Source organism: Natator depressus, chromosome 14, assembly GCF_965152275.1.
Source record: "Natator depressus isolate rNatDep1 chromosome 14, rNatDep2.hap1, whole genome shotgun sequence".
Taxonomy (NCBI): Eukaryota; Metazoa; Chordata; order Testudines; family Cheloniidae; genus Natator; species Natator depressus.
Genome location: NC_134247.1, coordinates 38252808 through 38268128, shown reverse-complemented (window position 1 = coordinate 38268128; position 15321 = coordinate 38252808). Strand labels below are relative to the sequence as shown.

The window sequence follows — 15321 nt, the reverse complement described above, 5'->3', positions numbered from 1 at the left end:
ATATGATTCCCTGACCATACCCAGCTGATGTGCATCCTCAAGCCCTATAATTTTCTGGATGCTCTATTCCCCAAGACCACTTCCTCCTTTAGTTAGTAAGAAGGCACCCCTCAGCACCTTCAGACACCCTATCTAGACTCTAGGTGGTTAGTACTGTGGATTTGAAAGTCAAGCTTCCCTTATCTGCCAAGCATACCATCATCCTCCTAGAAGAGCCTGTCTGGGCAGCACCCCTAGAAGAGATGATGTAAGGCCTAGAGGGTCTATAGGACTACCAGGCAACAAACATCCCCACATTGCTACCTGTAATTTGATTATTCCTTGCAACACACAATCTGCAGTGGTTTAACACCAGGGGAAGTTCCGCCTCATGTGATCTAATTGACAGTGGTCTTAGCGATCCCTGATTGGCTCCTTGACCCTATATAAAGCGATGGGGTGTAAAAGGAAGTGTCCAGGGTCTGGTTGAAGAAAGGCTGTTTCAGTGGTGACTGTGGGGTGCTGGCTCGGTGGCTGGCTGGGCAGAGTGAGATGGATGAGAGAAATGAAACTGAAACCAGGCTAGACCATGAGTACAGGGAAAACATTGATGAAGACTGGATGCCAGCAAGGTAAAAGAAAAGGGGAGATTCTCTGCACCCAGAAGAAGGACCAGCAAACAGGAGGGCAGGAAAGGGAAATGGGGGGTGTCATAAATATAAAGGGAAGGGTAAACCCCTTTAAAATCCCTCCTGGCCAGAGGAAATCTCCTCTCACCTGTAAAGGGTTAAGAAGCTAAAGGTAACCTCGCTGGCACCTGACCAAAATGACCAATGAGGAGACAAGATACTTTCAAAAGCTGGGAGGAGGGAGAGAAACAAAGGGTTTGTGTGTCTGTCTACATTTTGTCTTTGCCGGAGATAGACCAGGAATGAAGCCTTAGAACTTTTAGTAAGTAATCTAGCTAGGTATGTGTTAGATTATGATTTCTTTAAATGGCTGAGAAAAGAATTGTGCTGAATAGAATAACTATTTCTGTCTGTGTATCTTTTTTGTAACTTAAGGTTTTTGCCTAGAGGGGTTCTCTATGTTTTGAATCTAATTACCCTGTAAGGTATTTACCATCCTGATTTTACAGGGGGGATTTCTTATTTCTAATTACTTCTATTTTTATTAAAAGTCTTCTTGTAAGAAAACTGAATGCTTTTTCATTGTTCTCAGATCCAGGGGTTTGGGTCTGTGGTCACCTATGCAAATTGGTGAGGCTTTTTATCCAACATTTCCCAGGAAAGGGAGGGTGCAAGTGTTGGGAGGATTGTTCATTGTTCTTAAGATCCAAGGGTCTGGGTCTGTAGTCACCTAGGCAAATTGCTGAGGCTTTTTACCAAACCTTGTCCAGGAAGTGGGGTAAAAGGTTTTGGGAAGTATTTTGGGGGGAAAGACGTGTCCAAACAGCTCTTCCCCAGTAACCAGTATTTGTTTGGTGGTGGTAGCGGCCAATCCAAAGACAAAAGGGTGGAATATTTTGTACCTTGGGGAAGTTTTGACCTAAGCTGGTAAAGATAAGCTTAGGAGGTTTTTCATGCAGGTCCCCACATCTGTACCCTAGAGTTCAGAGTGGGGGAGGAACCTTGACAGGGGGAAATGACCTAACTGTAAAATCCGTAGATAAGGACATAAAGATAGGAGATATCAACCCCCTGAGAATGGCAGAGGGGATAGAGCAAGAGCTAAGATGGTACCTGCTGGAGACTCATTAGTGGAATGTAAAAACAAAGACCAAGTAGGGACACTCCTTAAGACAAAGGTGCTAGGTAAAATAAAAATAAGTTGTCAGCTACCCAAATTCCTCACAGAAACAAGATGGGTAGTATCTGGGTGCCAAATGAAATTTCAGGAAAGAAAGCAAGGAATAGGTGGAGATAAGGTGATAAGTGCTAAGAGGCTAATTAGCAGAAGAGGCAGTGATAGCAAGTGCTTGACAGCTGTGCTGGTCACATTTTAAGGGAGGGATGTGACCAGATAGTCCAGAATATCAGAGTAACTTTAGGGTATCAAAGTCCTATAGTCCTCTTTCTGTGAGATGCTACAGCAGCCAGAGATTTGGTCATGTTGCAAATAATTCCAATGGGAAAATACAGCGCAGTAAGTGTGGAGGTGACCATTCATAGGATGACTGTGAGGAAGGGACAGAACAAAAATGTTGCAACTGTGGAGGAAAACACAGCTCAGAATATGCAAGCTGTACTGAGGGGAGCAAGCTAGAGAACTACAAAAACCCCAAGTTGCTAATAACATGTCCTGTGCAGAAGCTGTTAGGAGATACCTAAAAGAGAACCTGATGTGAGGAAAGGCAATAGCCTGCAACAAGTTAATGGGAGGGAATGAGTAACATTGGGATGAAAAGAGATTCATTGCGTTAATGGCTGATGTAATCAATTGTAGTTCTCAAACAGGAAAGAAAACAGAAAATGAGAATTATAATTAAAGCTGCAGGCTAGCAACCTGTCAGTGGAACAACTTCAGACTTTCCTAAGTGAAACTACTATGGACGGTTAGAAACAGGGGTTACTATTTTCAGCTTGAATGCCCACAGCTTAATAGCACATGGGCAGGAATTAAAGACCAATATTTTTGATATGAAAACAAAGCCTGATCTAATATGCATACAAGGCTTGGCTAATAGGAAAATAAGACTATAAAATCCCAGGATATGGTCTATATGGACAGGACAGAGAAATGGAAAAGGTGGGGACGCATACCCTTTCACTAAGGAGAACCTGAAGTACCTTGAAGTAGAGATTAGAAAGCTAAATCTCAAGGATAATGCTATTGAGATACCAATAGAAAACAATTCTGCATCTCTAAGACTTTATCATGTTTATAACCCATGCAGGAAACTAGAGGCTATGGTCCTGAAAGAATTCATTGCAAGTGTCACATGCCCACTCATTGTCTGTGGTGATCTGAATAGTCACAACCGATTGCGGGGAAGAAAGAAAAACATGGAAAATGTTCAGAGCAAATCTTTGAAGAGAATAATTTAGCACTAAATGATGGAGCACCTACCAGGTTCAATACAGCTGATGGAAGCTTCTCATGTCTGGATCTGGGACCATAGGGAGTGAATGCAGCTGTGAAATTGACAGAGGGGTGGGAATGGCTAGTGGCCACGTCCTGACATTAATTACATCTCAAGGAAAAGGATATCCCCACTTGGAATCTTAAAAAAGCAAACTGGAAAAATCTTTGGAAAGAGAAGTGAGCAATATGTGAATAAGTAATGTATCTGTGAAGATATTGAGGAATTCTGTAGTAATATTAATAAAGGAATCATAAAGACAGCCAGCCTAGCTATTCCTAGGATACCAACACTGCCTGAAGATAGGAGACGTGTACCACGGTGGAACAGGGAATATGAAATGGTAATTAGGGAAAGGAATAAGGCATATAAGACAGCAAAAAATCCTTAAATAATGGACTTAATGAAATATAAAAAAGTAAGGTAGTTTCACAAAGGGCTATAAAAAGGGCAAAAAGAGACAGCTGGACACCATAACATGGGAAAGTAAGTAAAAATACCAATACAGCAAAGATTATATATCAAGAAACTAGGGAAATGAATGGAATAAAGAGTAAGAGTCACGTAACACCAAGTCTTCCAGTTGCGGGGCATGGAGTAATAAGCTCTAACAAAAGAAAAGCAGAAACTCTGGCCACCATGCTTCAAAAAGTTAGTAATGATGAATATCAGAGGATACAAATTAGGGAGAAGAAAAGAACATTAAGGATAATTATGAGATGAAGAGGTGGGATGGGAGAAGGATGTGGATATTTTAAATGTAAACTTTAGTGTGGCTTAGGTAAAACCATGGAAAGTATAGCAAGGGAGAGAACAGTAGCACACCTAGAAAGAAGAAGGTTTATAGATAAAACACAAAGTGGGCTCCAGTAAGGTGGGAGTGTGATTGACCACGTTGTCAGGATAGAGACAGAGCACAAAAAAGCATGAGAATAATAGAATTAATTATACTAATATTCCTGGGCCTAGAAAAAGCCTACGATGTGTTCTGGAGAGAGGAACTACTTCATAAAGTGGCCTCAATGGGTAACATAGGAAGAATGTACAGATGGATAAGGAACTTCTTAGGCAAAAGAACAAGTCCAATTGGAGAAAGCTTTCTCCAACGTATAGTAAATTGCAAGTGAAACTCCACAGAGCAGTATAGTTATGCCAGCCCTCTTTAACATCATGATAAATGATCGCCCTGAAGAGATGAGTATAGGAATAGGGATCATGTTTGCTGACTGTGCCATATGGATCAAAAGCAGAAACCTTGAAAGTGCCACCAAAAGAATGATGATGCACTTAAGAGAAGTGCAGAATGGGGAAAGAGGTGGGGCTTCAAATTCTCATAGACAAAACTAAGGGAATGATCCTCACAACATGGAAAAGCCAAAAAGATGTAAAGTTATAGCTATATGACCAATAGATAAATATACTGACATTACAAATTCTTCGGTGTGATATTTGATAACAAGCTCACTTGGAGGGACCATATTGAAAATATTAGATAAGTGCAAAAGTCAAATACCCTTTGGAACATCCTGGGGAGTGGATATGAAAACGGTGGCAATGCTATACAGAGCACTAATTAGACCAGTTATTGAGTATGGATGCCCGGCCTTTGGGTCAGCAATGAATACAAATCTGAACTAGATTATATCCACACACACGCATTGCATATCAGGTGGTAACTTCATTACTGTATCTCTGTACTACAGATATACGCATTTCCATCAGCTGCTGCTAACTCTTAGAACGAAGCTCCCAGACTTAACCTTTTTGGGCCAAAGTACAAGATAACAGTGAAGATCGCACTAAGCTAACCGATTAGGACAAAAACTCAACATTCCCCATGTAAATAGGGTACGGAAGTGGATAGCTGATCTTCATGAAAAGAAGGGATTGAAAGAGACCAAAATGTATAGCTATGGGACAATACTCTATCATTAGAAAATCACCCCCGGTCGGGAAAGACATGGAATTATATAATGAAATCAATAAAAGAATGATAGACAAGATGTCACAATTATATTGATTTGCTATAAGTGGGGACACTATTGACAAATACATACAGAAGGTTCCAAAGAGGAAAGAACAGAGTGGGAACAGCTTCCTGTGTGCCCTCACTCGGACTCAAGAAAGCTGTATGGCTAACTAACTATGTATCCGTCTTTATGGCTGAGATACACAGGGATTATGCTAGCACTAAATCGTGCTTTAGATGTGTGGCCAGCTGCTGTGGCCATCCTGTCTGACTCCTTATCAGGGCTGCAGCAGGCAACTCACAGTGGTGAGTGTGACGGCAGAAATGATTTTCTTAATTATATATTACTGCTAACAGCCAGACTGGTGGAACTGGATATAACCAACGTAATCGCATGGATCCTGGTGCAGACAGGGATAGCAGGCAACGAAGTGGCTGGCAAAAAGTGTTATTAATCACAAACAAGTTGACCTCGGGATCCCCTTAAGCAAACTGGAATTTAAACACCTAATCAAAAGTGAGCTAAGGAAGGAATGGCAAGAAGTGTAGGCAAATGAAATGAAGGGGAAAAAAATTCCTGATTCTGCCTCTGGCTCTGACCCTCGGCTTGACTCTTGACCCTGATACTGACTCTGAGCCCTGGCTTCAGTTCCGGGATCTCCAGCTCCTACCACTTGTCCTACCTATGTCTGCCCAGCATCCTGACACAGACTATGTATTGTAAAAATGAATACAGACACTTCCCACATTCTTCACAGAAGGTGAATCTTAAATTGCTCATGCTTAATTACTCAAGCACTTTAATACCCCGGTTCGGAAAGTAATATATAAATGCAAAGCAGCAGCAGTTTGGAATTGGGTGCTCACCTCTATTCATAGGACAGCTCACACTTGAGTCGATGAACTCATTTCTCAGGGTTTGAGACCAGGTGGTGAGGTAATACCTTTTTATTGGACCAACTTCTGCTGGCGAGAGACATGTTTTCGACACACAGAGCTCAGGTTCCACTGAGGTTCTTGTCTTTCATCATTCTGCAGAAATGGGACTTTCTCAGTGGAGACCTGCAGTTACCTGAAGGGACGGAAAATGGGCTTCCCCTTCGATTTAATAAGTGTAAATGCTCTCTCATAGTTGTATTCTCTCTTCGTACTTTTCAAAATGGTCCCACGTTGACCTTTTTCCCACTTGGTTCATTTTGTGTCTCCAAAGCTTTGTAGCTAACAGTGCCCACTGTGATTTGCAATTATACAAGTCCCATTCTACATCATGTTTTAGTCTAATGATCCTTTGTGGAAAATATTTTAGGACATGGACAAACACCACCTTACATTTTTGGGAGATGCCTGTCCAAGGTGATGGCCAGTTATCATGTACTTGCACTGCCCCGAATTAGTATTCAAGAGATGCTGCCATCTAATGGGCATTTTTGAAAATAGCAGTCCATATCTCACTCTACAGCTCACTTCATCGGATGCATACTGTGGAAAATATAGTGGGGAGATTTTATATACACAGAGAACATGAAACAATTTGTTAGTCTCTAAGGTGCCACAAGTACTCCTGTTCTTTTTACCATACAGACTGTAACAAGACTGTTCAGGAAAGGTGAGCTATTACCAGCAGGAGAGCCGGGGCTGGGGGTGGGGGGACGACCTATTGTAGTGATAATCAAGGTGCGCCATTTCCAGCACTTTACAAGAACAGTAGGAGGGGAAATAAACATGAGGAAATAGTTTTACTTTGTGTAGTGACACATCCACTCCCAGTCTTTATTCAAACCTAAGTTAATTGTATCCAGTTTGCAAATTAATTCCAATTCAGGAGTCTCTTGTTGGAGTCTGTTTCTGAAGTTTTTTTGTTGAAGAATTGCCACTTTTAGGTCTGTAATCGAGTGACCAGGGAGATTGAAGTGTTCTCCAACTGGATTTTAAATGTTATAATTCTTGATGTCTGATTTGTGTCCATTTATTCTTTTACGTAGAGACTGTCCAGTTTGGCCAATGTACATGGCAGAGGGGCATTGCTGGCACATGATGGCATATATCACATTGGTAGATGTGCAGATGAACGAGCCTCAGATAGTGTGGCTGATGTGATTAGGCCCTATGATGGTGTCCCCTGAATAGATATGTGGACACAGTTGGCAATGGGCTTTGTTGCAAGGATAGGTTCCTGGGTTAGTGTTTTTGTTGTGTGGGGTGTGGTTGCTGGTGAGTATTTGCTTCAGGTTGGGGGGCTGTCTGTAAGCAAGGACTGGCCTGTCTCCCAAGATCTGTGAGAGTGATGGGTCGTCCTTCAGGATAGGTTGTAGATCCTTGATGATGCGTTGGAGAGGTTTTAGTTGGGGGCTGAAGGTGATGGCTAGTGGCGTTCTGTTATTTTCTTTGTTGGGCCTGTCCTGTAGTAGGTAACTTCTGGGTACTCTTCTGGCTCGGTCAATCTGTTTCTTCACTTCAGCAGGTGGATATTGTAGTTGTAAGAACGCTTGATAGAGATCTTGTAGGTGTTTGTCTCTGTCTGAGGGGTTGGAGCAAATGCGGTTGTATTGTAGAGCTTGGCTGTAGACAATGGATCGTGTGGTGTGGTCTGGGTGAAAGCTGGAGGCATGTAGGTAGGAATAGCTCTCAGTAGGTTTCCGGTATAGGGTGGTGTTTATGTGACCATTGCTTATTAGCACCGTAGTGTCCAGGAAGTGGATCTCTTGTGTGGACTGGTCCAGGCTGAGGTTGATGGTGGGATGGAAATTGTTGAAATCATGGTGGACTTCCCCAAGGGCTTCTTTTCCATGGGACCAGATGATGAAGATGTCATCAATGTAGCGCAAGTAGAGTAGGGGCGTTAGGGGACGAGAGCTGAGGAAGCTTTGTTCTAAGTCAGCCATGAAAATGTTGGCATACTGTGGGGCCATGCGGGTACCCATAGCAGTGATGCTGTTTTGAAGGTACACATTGTCCCCAAACACTCCCTCCTCAGGCCCTATGTTACTAGCACTCCCAGCTATCTTCAAGACACCACTGACTTCCTGAGGAAACTACAATCCTTCGGTGATCTTCCTGAAAACACAATCCTGGCCACTGTGGGTGTAGACGACCTCTACACCAACATTCCACACAAAAATAGACTACAAGTCATCAGGAACAGTATCCCTGATAATGTCACGGCAAACCTGGTGACTGAACTTTGTGACTTTGTCCTCACCCATAACTACTTCACATGCCTGTTGCCAGCTGTGTCCACATATCTATTCAGGGGACACCATCATAGGGCCTAATCACATCAGCCAGACTATCAGAGGCTCGTTCACCTGCACATCTACCAATGTGATATGTGCCATCATGTGACAGCAATGCCCCTCTGCCATGTAGCGTGGATTAGCAGGGGTTTCCCATCCATCCAGTGCCTTTCGGTTGATGTGGGTTCTGTTTCCAATGGAAATGCATAGATTGAAGCTACCATGACAGAATCCCAGTGGCTCTCCAGGCTGAGATTCTCAGAGACGTTTAAGGGAGATAGGCGTCCATCTCCCATTTAAAAGAGATTTGGATGACTAGCTCCGTCAGATCCCTTGGGAAATCCTTTCCGCAGAGTCGCAGCCCTACAATTCTCACTGGTGCCCAGCTCCCCGATCTCTGGCCAAGCCCTGACGTGCTCCCAGTGACTGAGCCAGCACTGCCGTGTTTGGCATCACAGGAGTTCTGCCCGTTGGTAGGTGGTTGCCGCTTCCTCTCACCGTAAGTTGCCTCACCCCCTGAGGAAAGGGCCCTGTGTGGAGCAGAGCTGCCTGGGGTACCTGGGGCTGACTAGACACTGTGCCCTCAGAACTAGCCCTGTCGGACATTGGGCTTGTTGCAGTTAGTTTTGGGGACGCTCATTGTAACAGGTCCCCTCCCTTTGAACTGCTCTGTGCAGCTGGTGGAAGCAGAGCAGCTGGTGCCCTGCAGGGCCATGAGCAGAGTCCCTCGTCAGTGACCGTTTGACAGACCCGACCCCCGGAACGGCCTCAGTTCTACGGGTGCCCTGGCAAACCCCCAGCTGGGCCTGGACAGTGCCAGTTGACCTGGCGTGTGAGTCTACCTCTTTGTTTGCCCAACCTCCCTGCCTCCAAGGGCCCGGTGAGCCTGGAGCTGCTGCTTTCCCGGAGCTGATCACAGCCGGGTATAGCCCAGATAAGAGCTATAACGCTGTTCCTGGTGAAGTGTCCAGAGGTCACTGCTGGGGCCTGGTTGTTTTCCTCCGGCCTCTGTGAGTTCAGTGAAGATGGTTGGTTTGCAGAGGGTTATGATGGTAATATGCACAATTTCAGGGGTGGCAGATTTCCCAGCCTTACGTTCCCATCTCTGCTGCACAAGGAGTTACTATTTTTATTGTCCAAACATTTATTTTGATCAAGAATGGCTTTTTTAAAGATCTAAACAATTGGTTACAATTTTGTCTCCATTCTGCCTAGTGCCCATAACTCCATGATGGGAACATGGTTATGGCCACCTCCCTCCCTGGTCCTTCCACTGAGATGGACAACACTGAGTGCTGAGATTTTCACTAGGACTTTTCAACTTAAATTTTAATGGGGGATGATTGCTTAAATCACCCAGACAGCCTGAGGTTTTCAAAGCTAAGTTATTATCTCAGAGTCTCTGCACGTTTTTTGCGAAAGCCACATTTACTGAATGCTTTCCTCAAAGCTTCCTTGACCTCTCTGTTTCTCAGGCTGTAGATGAGGGGGTTTACCAGGGGAGTCAGGACCGTGTAGCAAAGAGAGAGTACTTTGTTTAGGTCTCTCAGTGTATCACGTTTCGGTAGGATGTAGACAATCATTAGGGTTCCATAGAAAATTGTCACCACAATGAGGTGAGAGGAGCAGGTGGAAAAGGCCTTTTGCCTCCCGGTGGTGGAAGGGATTCTCAGGATGGTGGCGATGATGCACATGTAGGATGTCAGGGTTAGTAGGAATGGAGGCAGGGTGAATACACAGGCTAGTATGAAATCTGCCAATATGACCTGGTGGGTGTCACTGCAGGAGAGCTCTATCAGTGGGAGGGGATCACAATACAAATGGTCAATTTCATTTGGGCCACAGAATATTAACTGTGATAGGAATAAGACAAAGATGGTAATAGGCAAAAAACCATTTAACCAGGAGCCAGCAGCCAACTGGAAGGAAAACCTGATATTCATAAGAGTTGAATAGTGCAGGGGTTTACATATCGCTAAATACCGATCATAAGACATCGCTGCTAGGAGATAGCATTCTGTAGCCGCCAGAGAACCAAAGAAATACAGTTGTATGATGCAGCCACTGACTGAGATGCTTTTGTCCCCAGTCAGGAGACTGGCCAGCATCCGGGGCACAATGGCTGAGGTGTAGCAGGTCTCTACGCAGGACAAATTCCCCAGGAAGAAGTACATGGGGCTGTGAAGATGCTGGTCAGCCACAACGAGTACCACAATGAGGGTGTTCCCAACCACGGTTGCCATGTAGATCACTAGGAACATCAGGAAGAGAAGAATTTGCAGGTCAGGGAGATCCCCGAATCCCAGGAGGAAGAATTCAGTGATGGCTGTTTGGTTTCTGCAGTCTGCCATTGGTTGAGTCTAGGAACAATAAATCTGTGCGGCTGAATTGGAAGGACACAGAGTTAAAAGTTAATCAAATCTCGTGAATTAATTCCATAAATATTCAGAAACTCCCTCCCTCTCCTGGTTACAGGCTGAAATTTTAAGGCTAAATTTAGATTTCAGAGCAAAGTGCCAGGAAACTGAGTCCGAGGACAGAACATTGCTCTGATGGGGAAGAGGGTGTTCGACACGGATACCAGTGATTACTATAACAGCCCATTTATCCGGTAGCCACATACTGATATGACAGATCAGATCATTTCTCTGTCTATCATATCCTATCTAGTGACATACCAGAGCTTAACAATGATGCTTAAATGCTGTATTTCACTTCTGGCAATGGCCAGAATCATGCCATGTCTTAGGAGTCAAAATCAAACATCAACTAAAATCTTGGACTGAGATTTTTCAATGTGGTCTAGAGTTCTTATGGACCATCCTGCTGTTAGATTTCTTTCCATTAATTCTAACACTATATCCTGGTATATTCAACATTTCAGTGCCCTGTAGGAGAAGGAATAATTTTCATCCCCTCACAAGAGATCAGTTCATGCCATCAATTATGAAGTGGAGTAAATTCTCCCTTAGTGCCTGTGGTGGTGATGGTAACGTGGTGAGGGACTGGCAGTGCCTTTTCTGTTTCCCAACAGTAGCTATGTAGCAGTCATAAAATACAGCTCTATGAAGGGTGGATCTTAGGAAGGTGCAAAACCAGGCTGATGTGCAACCCTAACTGGGGAATGACCCTCCCCACTCCATAATGAGTGTGGGATGATAATACAGGAAAGGCACTGGGTGAAAAAAGATGCTTTCCCTAAACTCAGAGTCTAGAAACAATCTGGCATGTGTGATCCGGGCTAGTAAGACTCTATTACCACTCGCCACCCCATTGAAAAGTCATGGAAGACCGGAGACATTCCAGAAGACTGGAAAAGGGCAAATATAGTGCCCATCTTTAAAAAGGGAAATAAGGACAACCTGGGGAATTACAGACCAGTCAGCTTAACTTCTGTACCCGGAAAGGTAATGGAGCAAATAATTAAGCAATCAGTTTGCAAACACCTAGAAGACAATGAGGTGATAAGTAACAGTCAGCATGGATTTGTCAAGAACAAAGCGTGTCAAACCAAACTGATAGCTTTCTTTGACTGGGTAACAAGCCTTGTGGATGGTGGGAAGTGGTAGCTGTGGTATATCTTGACTTTAGTAAGGCTTTTGATACTGTCTCTCATGACCTTCTCATAAACAAACTAGGGAAATACAACCTAGATGGAGCTACTATAAGGTGGGTGCATAACTGGTTGGAAAACCATTCCCAGAGAGTAGTTATCAGTGGTTCACAGTCATGCTGGAAGGGCATAATGAGTGGGGTTCCACAGGGATGGGTTTTGGGTCAGGTTCTGTTCAGTATCTTCATCAACGATTTAGATAATGGCATAGAGAGTACACTTATAAAGTTTGCGGACAATACCAAGCTGGGAGGGGTTGTGAGTGTTTTGGAGGATAGGATTAAAATTCAAAATGATCTGGACAAACTGGAGAAATGGTCTGAAGTAAATAGGATGAAATTCAATAAGGACAAATACAACGTACTCCACTTAGGAAGGAACAATCAGTTGCACACATACCAAATGGGAAATGACTGCAGAAGGAAGAAGTACTGTGGAAAGGGATCTGGGGGTCATAGTGGATCACAAGCTAAATATGAGTCAACAGTGTAACACTGTTGCAAAAAAAGCAAATATAATTCTGGGATGTATTAGCAGGTGTGTTGTAGGCAAGACATGAGAAGTAATTCTTCTACTCCTGGGCACCACATTTCAGGAAAGATGTGGACAAACTGGAGAAAGTCCAGAGAAGAGTAACAAATACGACTAAAGGTCAAAACCTGGGTTTGACCCACATCCCAATCCTGACTCTGTCTTTGGCTCTGACCCTCGGCTTAACTCTGACTCTGATTTTTGCTTGATCCTCAGCTTGACCCTGACACTGGCTCTGACTCCTGCCTTCAGTTCTGGGATCTCAAGCTCCTGCCACTAGTCCTGCCTACCTTTGCCAAGGATTCTGGAAGTTTTCCTGGACCACCCCATCACACTTGTAGAAGGCTAGCCCTGTGGGACCTGGAGGCAGTGGGGTCACGCCCTACCCAGCAAGTTGCAAGGGGCACTAAACACGCCTGAACAGGTTGACAGCCCTCGGACAGAACTTTCCATGGTGCGAACACAATTGGGCAGCTTTGACCAACGCTCCGTGAAGTAGTTGGGTTACATCCTGTCTCCGAGGGCCTCAAAATGGACCCCAGGAAGGTGAACGCTGTTCGGACCTGGGCGGCACCCCTGGAACATCAAGGAGCTGCAGTGCTTCCTTGGGTTTGCTAATTTTTATAGGCACTTCATGCCTGGGTTTTCAGACCAGATAGCCCCATTGACTAGTGCTCCTCCGCAAACACGCCTCTTTCACCTACTCTCCGGAGGCTCAACAGGTGTTCGACCAGCTCAAGATGGCCTTCACCAGTGCTCCAGTCTTGATCCATCCTGACCCAATGCGGGCCTTTGTCAGTGAGACTGATACATCTAATGTTGCAACTGGGACCATACTTCCCCAAGAATCAGGCCCCCAACAGCACCTGTTCCCTTGTGCTTATTATTCTCGGAAACTCATACCCAGCAGAACAAAATTATGAGATTTTAGATACGGAGCTTCTGGCAATCAAAGCCACCTTCGGGGAATGGCGCCACCACCTTGAAGGTGCCCAACACCCAACACAGGTATACACAGATCATAAAATCTTGGACTATCTCCATAGGGCAAAGGCGCTGAACCAAAGACAGCTTCAATGGGCGCTGTTGTTCACACACTTTTATTTTACCATCACTTATCACCAGAACAAGGCAGCCAATGCCCTGTCCTGAAAAGGGGAATACCTCCCTGACCATACCCAGCTGATGTGCATCCTCAAGCCCTATAATTTCCTGGATGCTCTATTCCCCAAGACCACTTCCTTCTTTAGTTAGTAAGAAGGCACCCCTCAGCACCTTCAGACACCCTATCTAGACTCTAGGTGGTTAGTACTGTGGATTTGAAAGTCAAGCTTCCCTTATCTGCCAAGCATACCATCATCCTCCTAGAAGAGCCTGTCTGGGCAGCACCCCTAGAAGAGATGATGTAAGGCCTAGAGGGTCTATAGGACTACCTGGCAACAAACATCCCCACATTGCTACCTGTAATTTGATTATTCCTTGCAACACACAATCTGCAGTGGTTTAACACCAGGGGAAGTTCCGCCTCATGTGATCTGACTGACAGTGGTCTTAGCGATCCCTGATTGGCTCCTTGACCCTATATAAAGCGATGGGGTGTAAAAGGAAGTGTCCAGGGTCTGGTTGAAGAAAGGCTGTTTCAGTGGTGACTGTGGGGTGCTGGCTCGGTGGCTGGCTGGGCAGAGTGAGATGGATGAGAGAAATGAAACCGAAACCAGGCTAGACCATGAGTACAGGGAAAGCATTGACGAAGACTGGATGCCAGCAAGGAAAAAGAAAAGGGGAGATTCTCTGCACCCAGAAGAAGGACCAGCAAACAGGAGGGCAGGAAAGGGAAATGGGGGGAAATGACCTAACTGTAAAATCCGTAGATAAGGACATAAAGATAGGAGATATCAACCCCCTGAGAATGGCAGAGGGGATCAAAAAAGTGCTGGAGATAGAGCAAGAGCTAAGATGGTACCTGCTGGAGACTCATTAGTGGAATGTAAAAACAAAGACCAAGTAGGGACACTCCTTAAGACAAAGGTGCTAGGTAAAATAAAAATAAGTTGTCAGCTACCCAAATTCCTCACAGAAACAAGATGGGTAGTATCTGGGTGCCAAATGAAATTTCAGGAAAGAAAGCAAGGAATAGGTGGAGATAAGGTGATAAGTGCTAAGAGGCTAATTAGCAGAAGAGGCAGTGATAGCAAGTGCTTGACAGCTGTGCTGGTCACATTTTAAGGGAGGGATGTGACCAGATAGTCCAGAATATCAGAGTAACTTTAGGGTATCAAAGTCCTATAGTCCTCTTTCTGTGAGATGCTACAGCAGCCAGAGATTTGGTCATGTTGCAAATAATTCCAATGGGAAAATACAGCGCAGTAAGTGTGGAGGTGACCATTCATAGGATGACTGTGAGGAAGGGACAGAACAAAAATGTTGCAACTGTGGAGGAAAACACAGCTCAGAATATGCAAGCTGTACTGAGGGGAGCAAGCTAGAGAACTACAAAAACCCCAAGTTGCTAATAACATGTCCTGTGCAGAAGCTGTTAGGAGATACCTAAAAGAGAACCTGATGTGAGGAAAGGCAATAGCCTGCAACAAGTTAATGGGAGGGAATGAGTAACATTGGGATGAAAAGAGATTCATTGCGTTAATGGCTGATGTAATCAATTGTAGTTCTCAAACAGGAAAGAAAACAGAAAATGAGAATTATAATTAAAGCTGCAGGCTAGCAACCTGTCAGTGGAACAACTTCAGACTTTCCTAAGTGAAACTACTATGGACGGTTAGAAACAGGGGTTACTATTTTCAGCTTGAATGCCCACAGCTTAATAGCACATGGGCAGGAATTAAAGACCAATATTTTTGATATGAAAACAAAGCCTGATCTAATATGCATACAAGGCTTGGCTAATAGGAAAATA

The 15321-nt window shown here is 44.4% G+C and overlaps 1 protein-coding gene across 2 annotated transcripts; it reads right to left on the bottom strand.

Annotated features, from left to right (window-relative positions):
* Window positions 1-8122: 8122 nt before the first annotated feature.
* LOC141998507 (olfactory receptor 6N1-like) lies at window positions 8123-12860 on the bottom strand. Of its 2 annotated transcripts, none has more exons than XM_074971376.1 (2): window positions 9690-10614; window positions 8123-8124 (listed from the first exon to the last, which is right to left on the bottom strand). In XM_074971376.1, coding segments are annotated over exons 1-2 (927 nt in total). The 2 variants fall into 2 exon arrangements, with proteins under 2 accessions (XP_074827477.1, XP_074827476.1); XM_074971375.1 differs by lacking the exon at window positions 8123-8124 and adding an exon at window positions 12841-12860 and having other exon boundaries at window positions 9652-10600.
* Between the last annotated feature and the right edge of the window lie 2461 nt (window positions 12861-15321).

Coding starts and splice junctions, on each gene's coding strand:
- LOC141998507 (XM_074971375.1), bottom strand. CDS start 12,860: ATGGAAAGTTCTGTCCGAGG. Junction 10,601..12,840: donor ATGGAAAGTTCTGTCCGAGG/GCTGTCAACCTG, acceptor GGCAGACTGCAG/AAACCAAACAGCCATCACTG.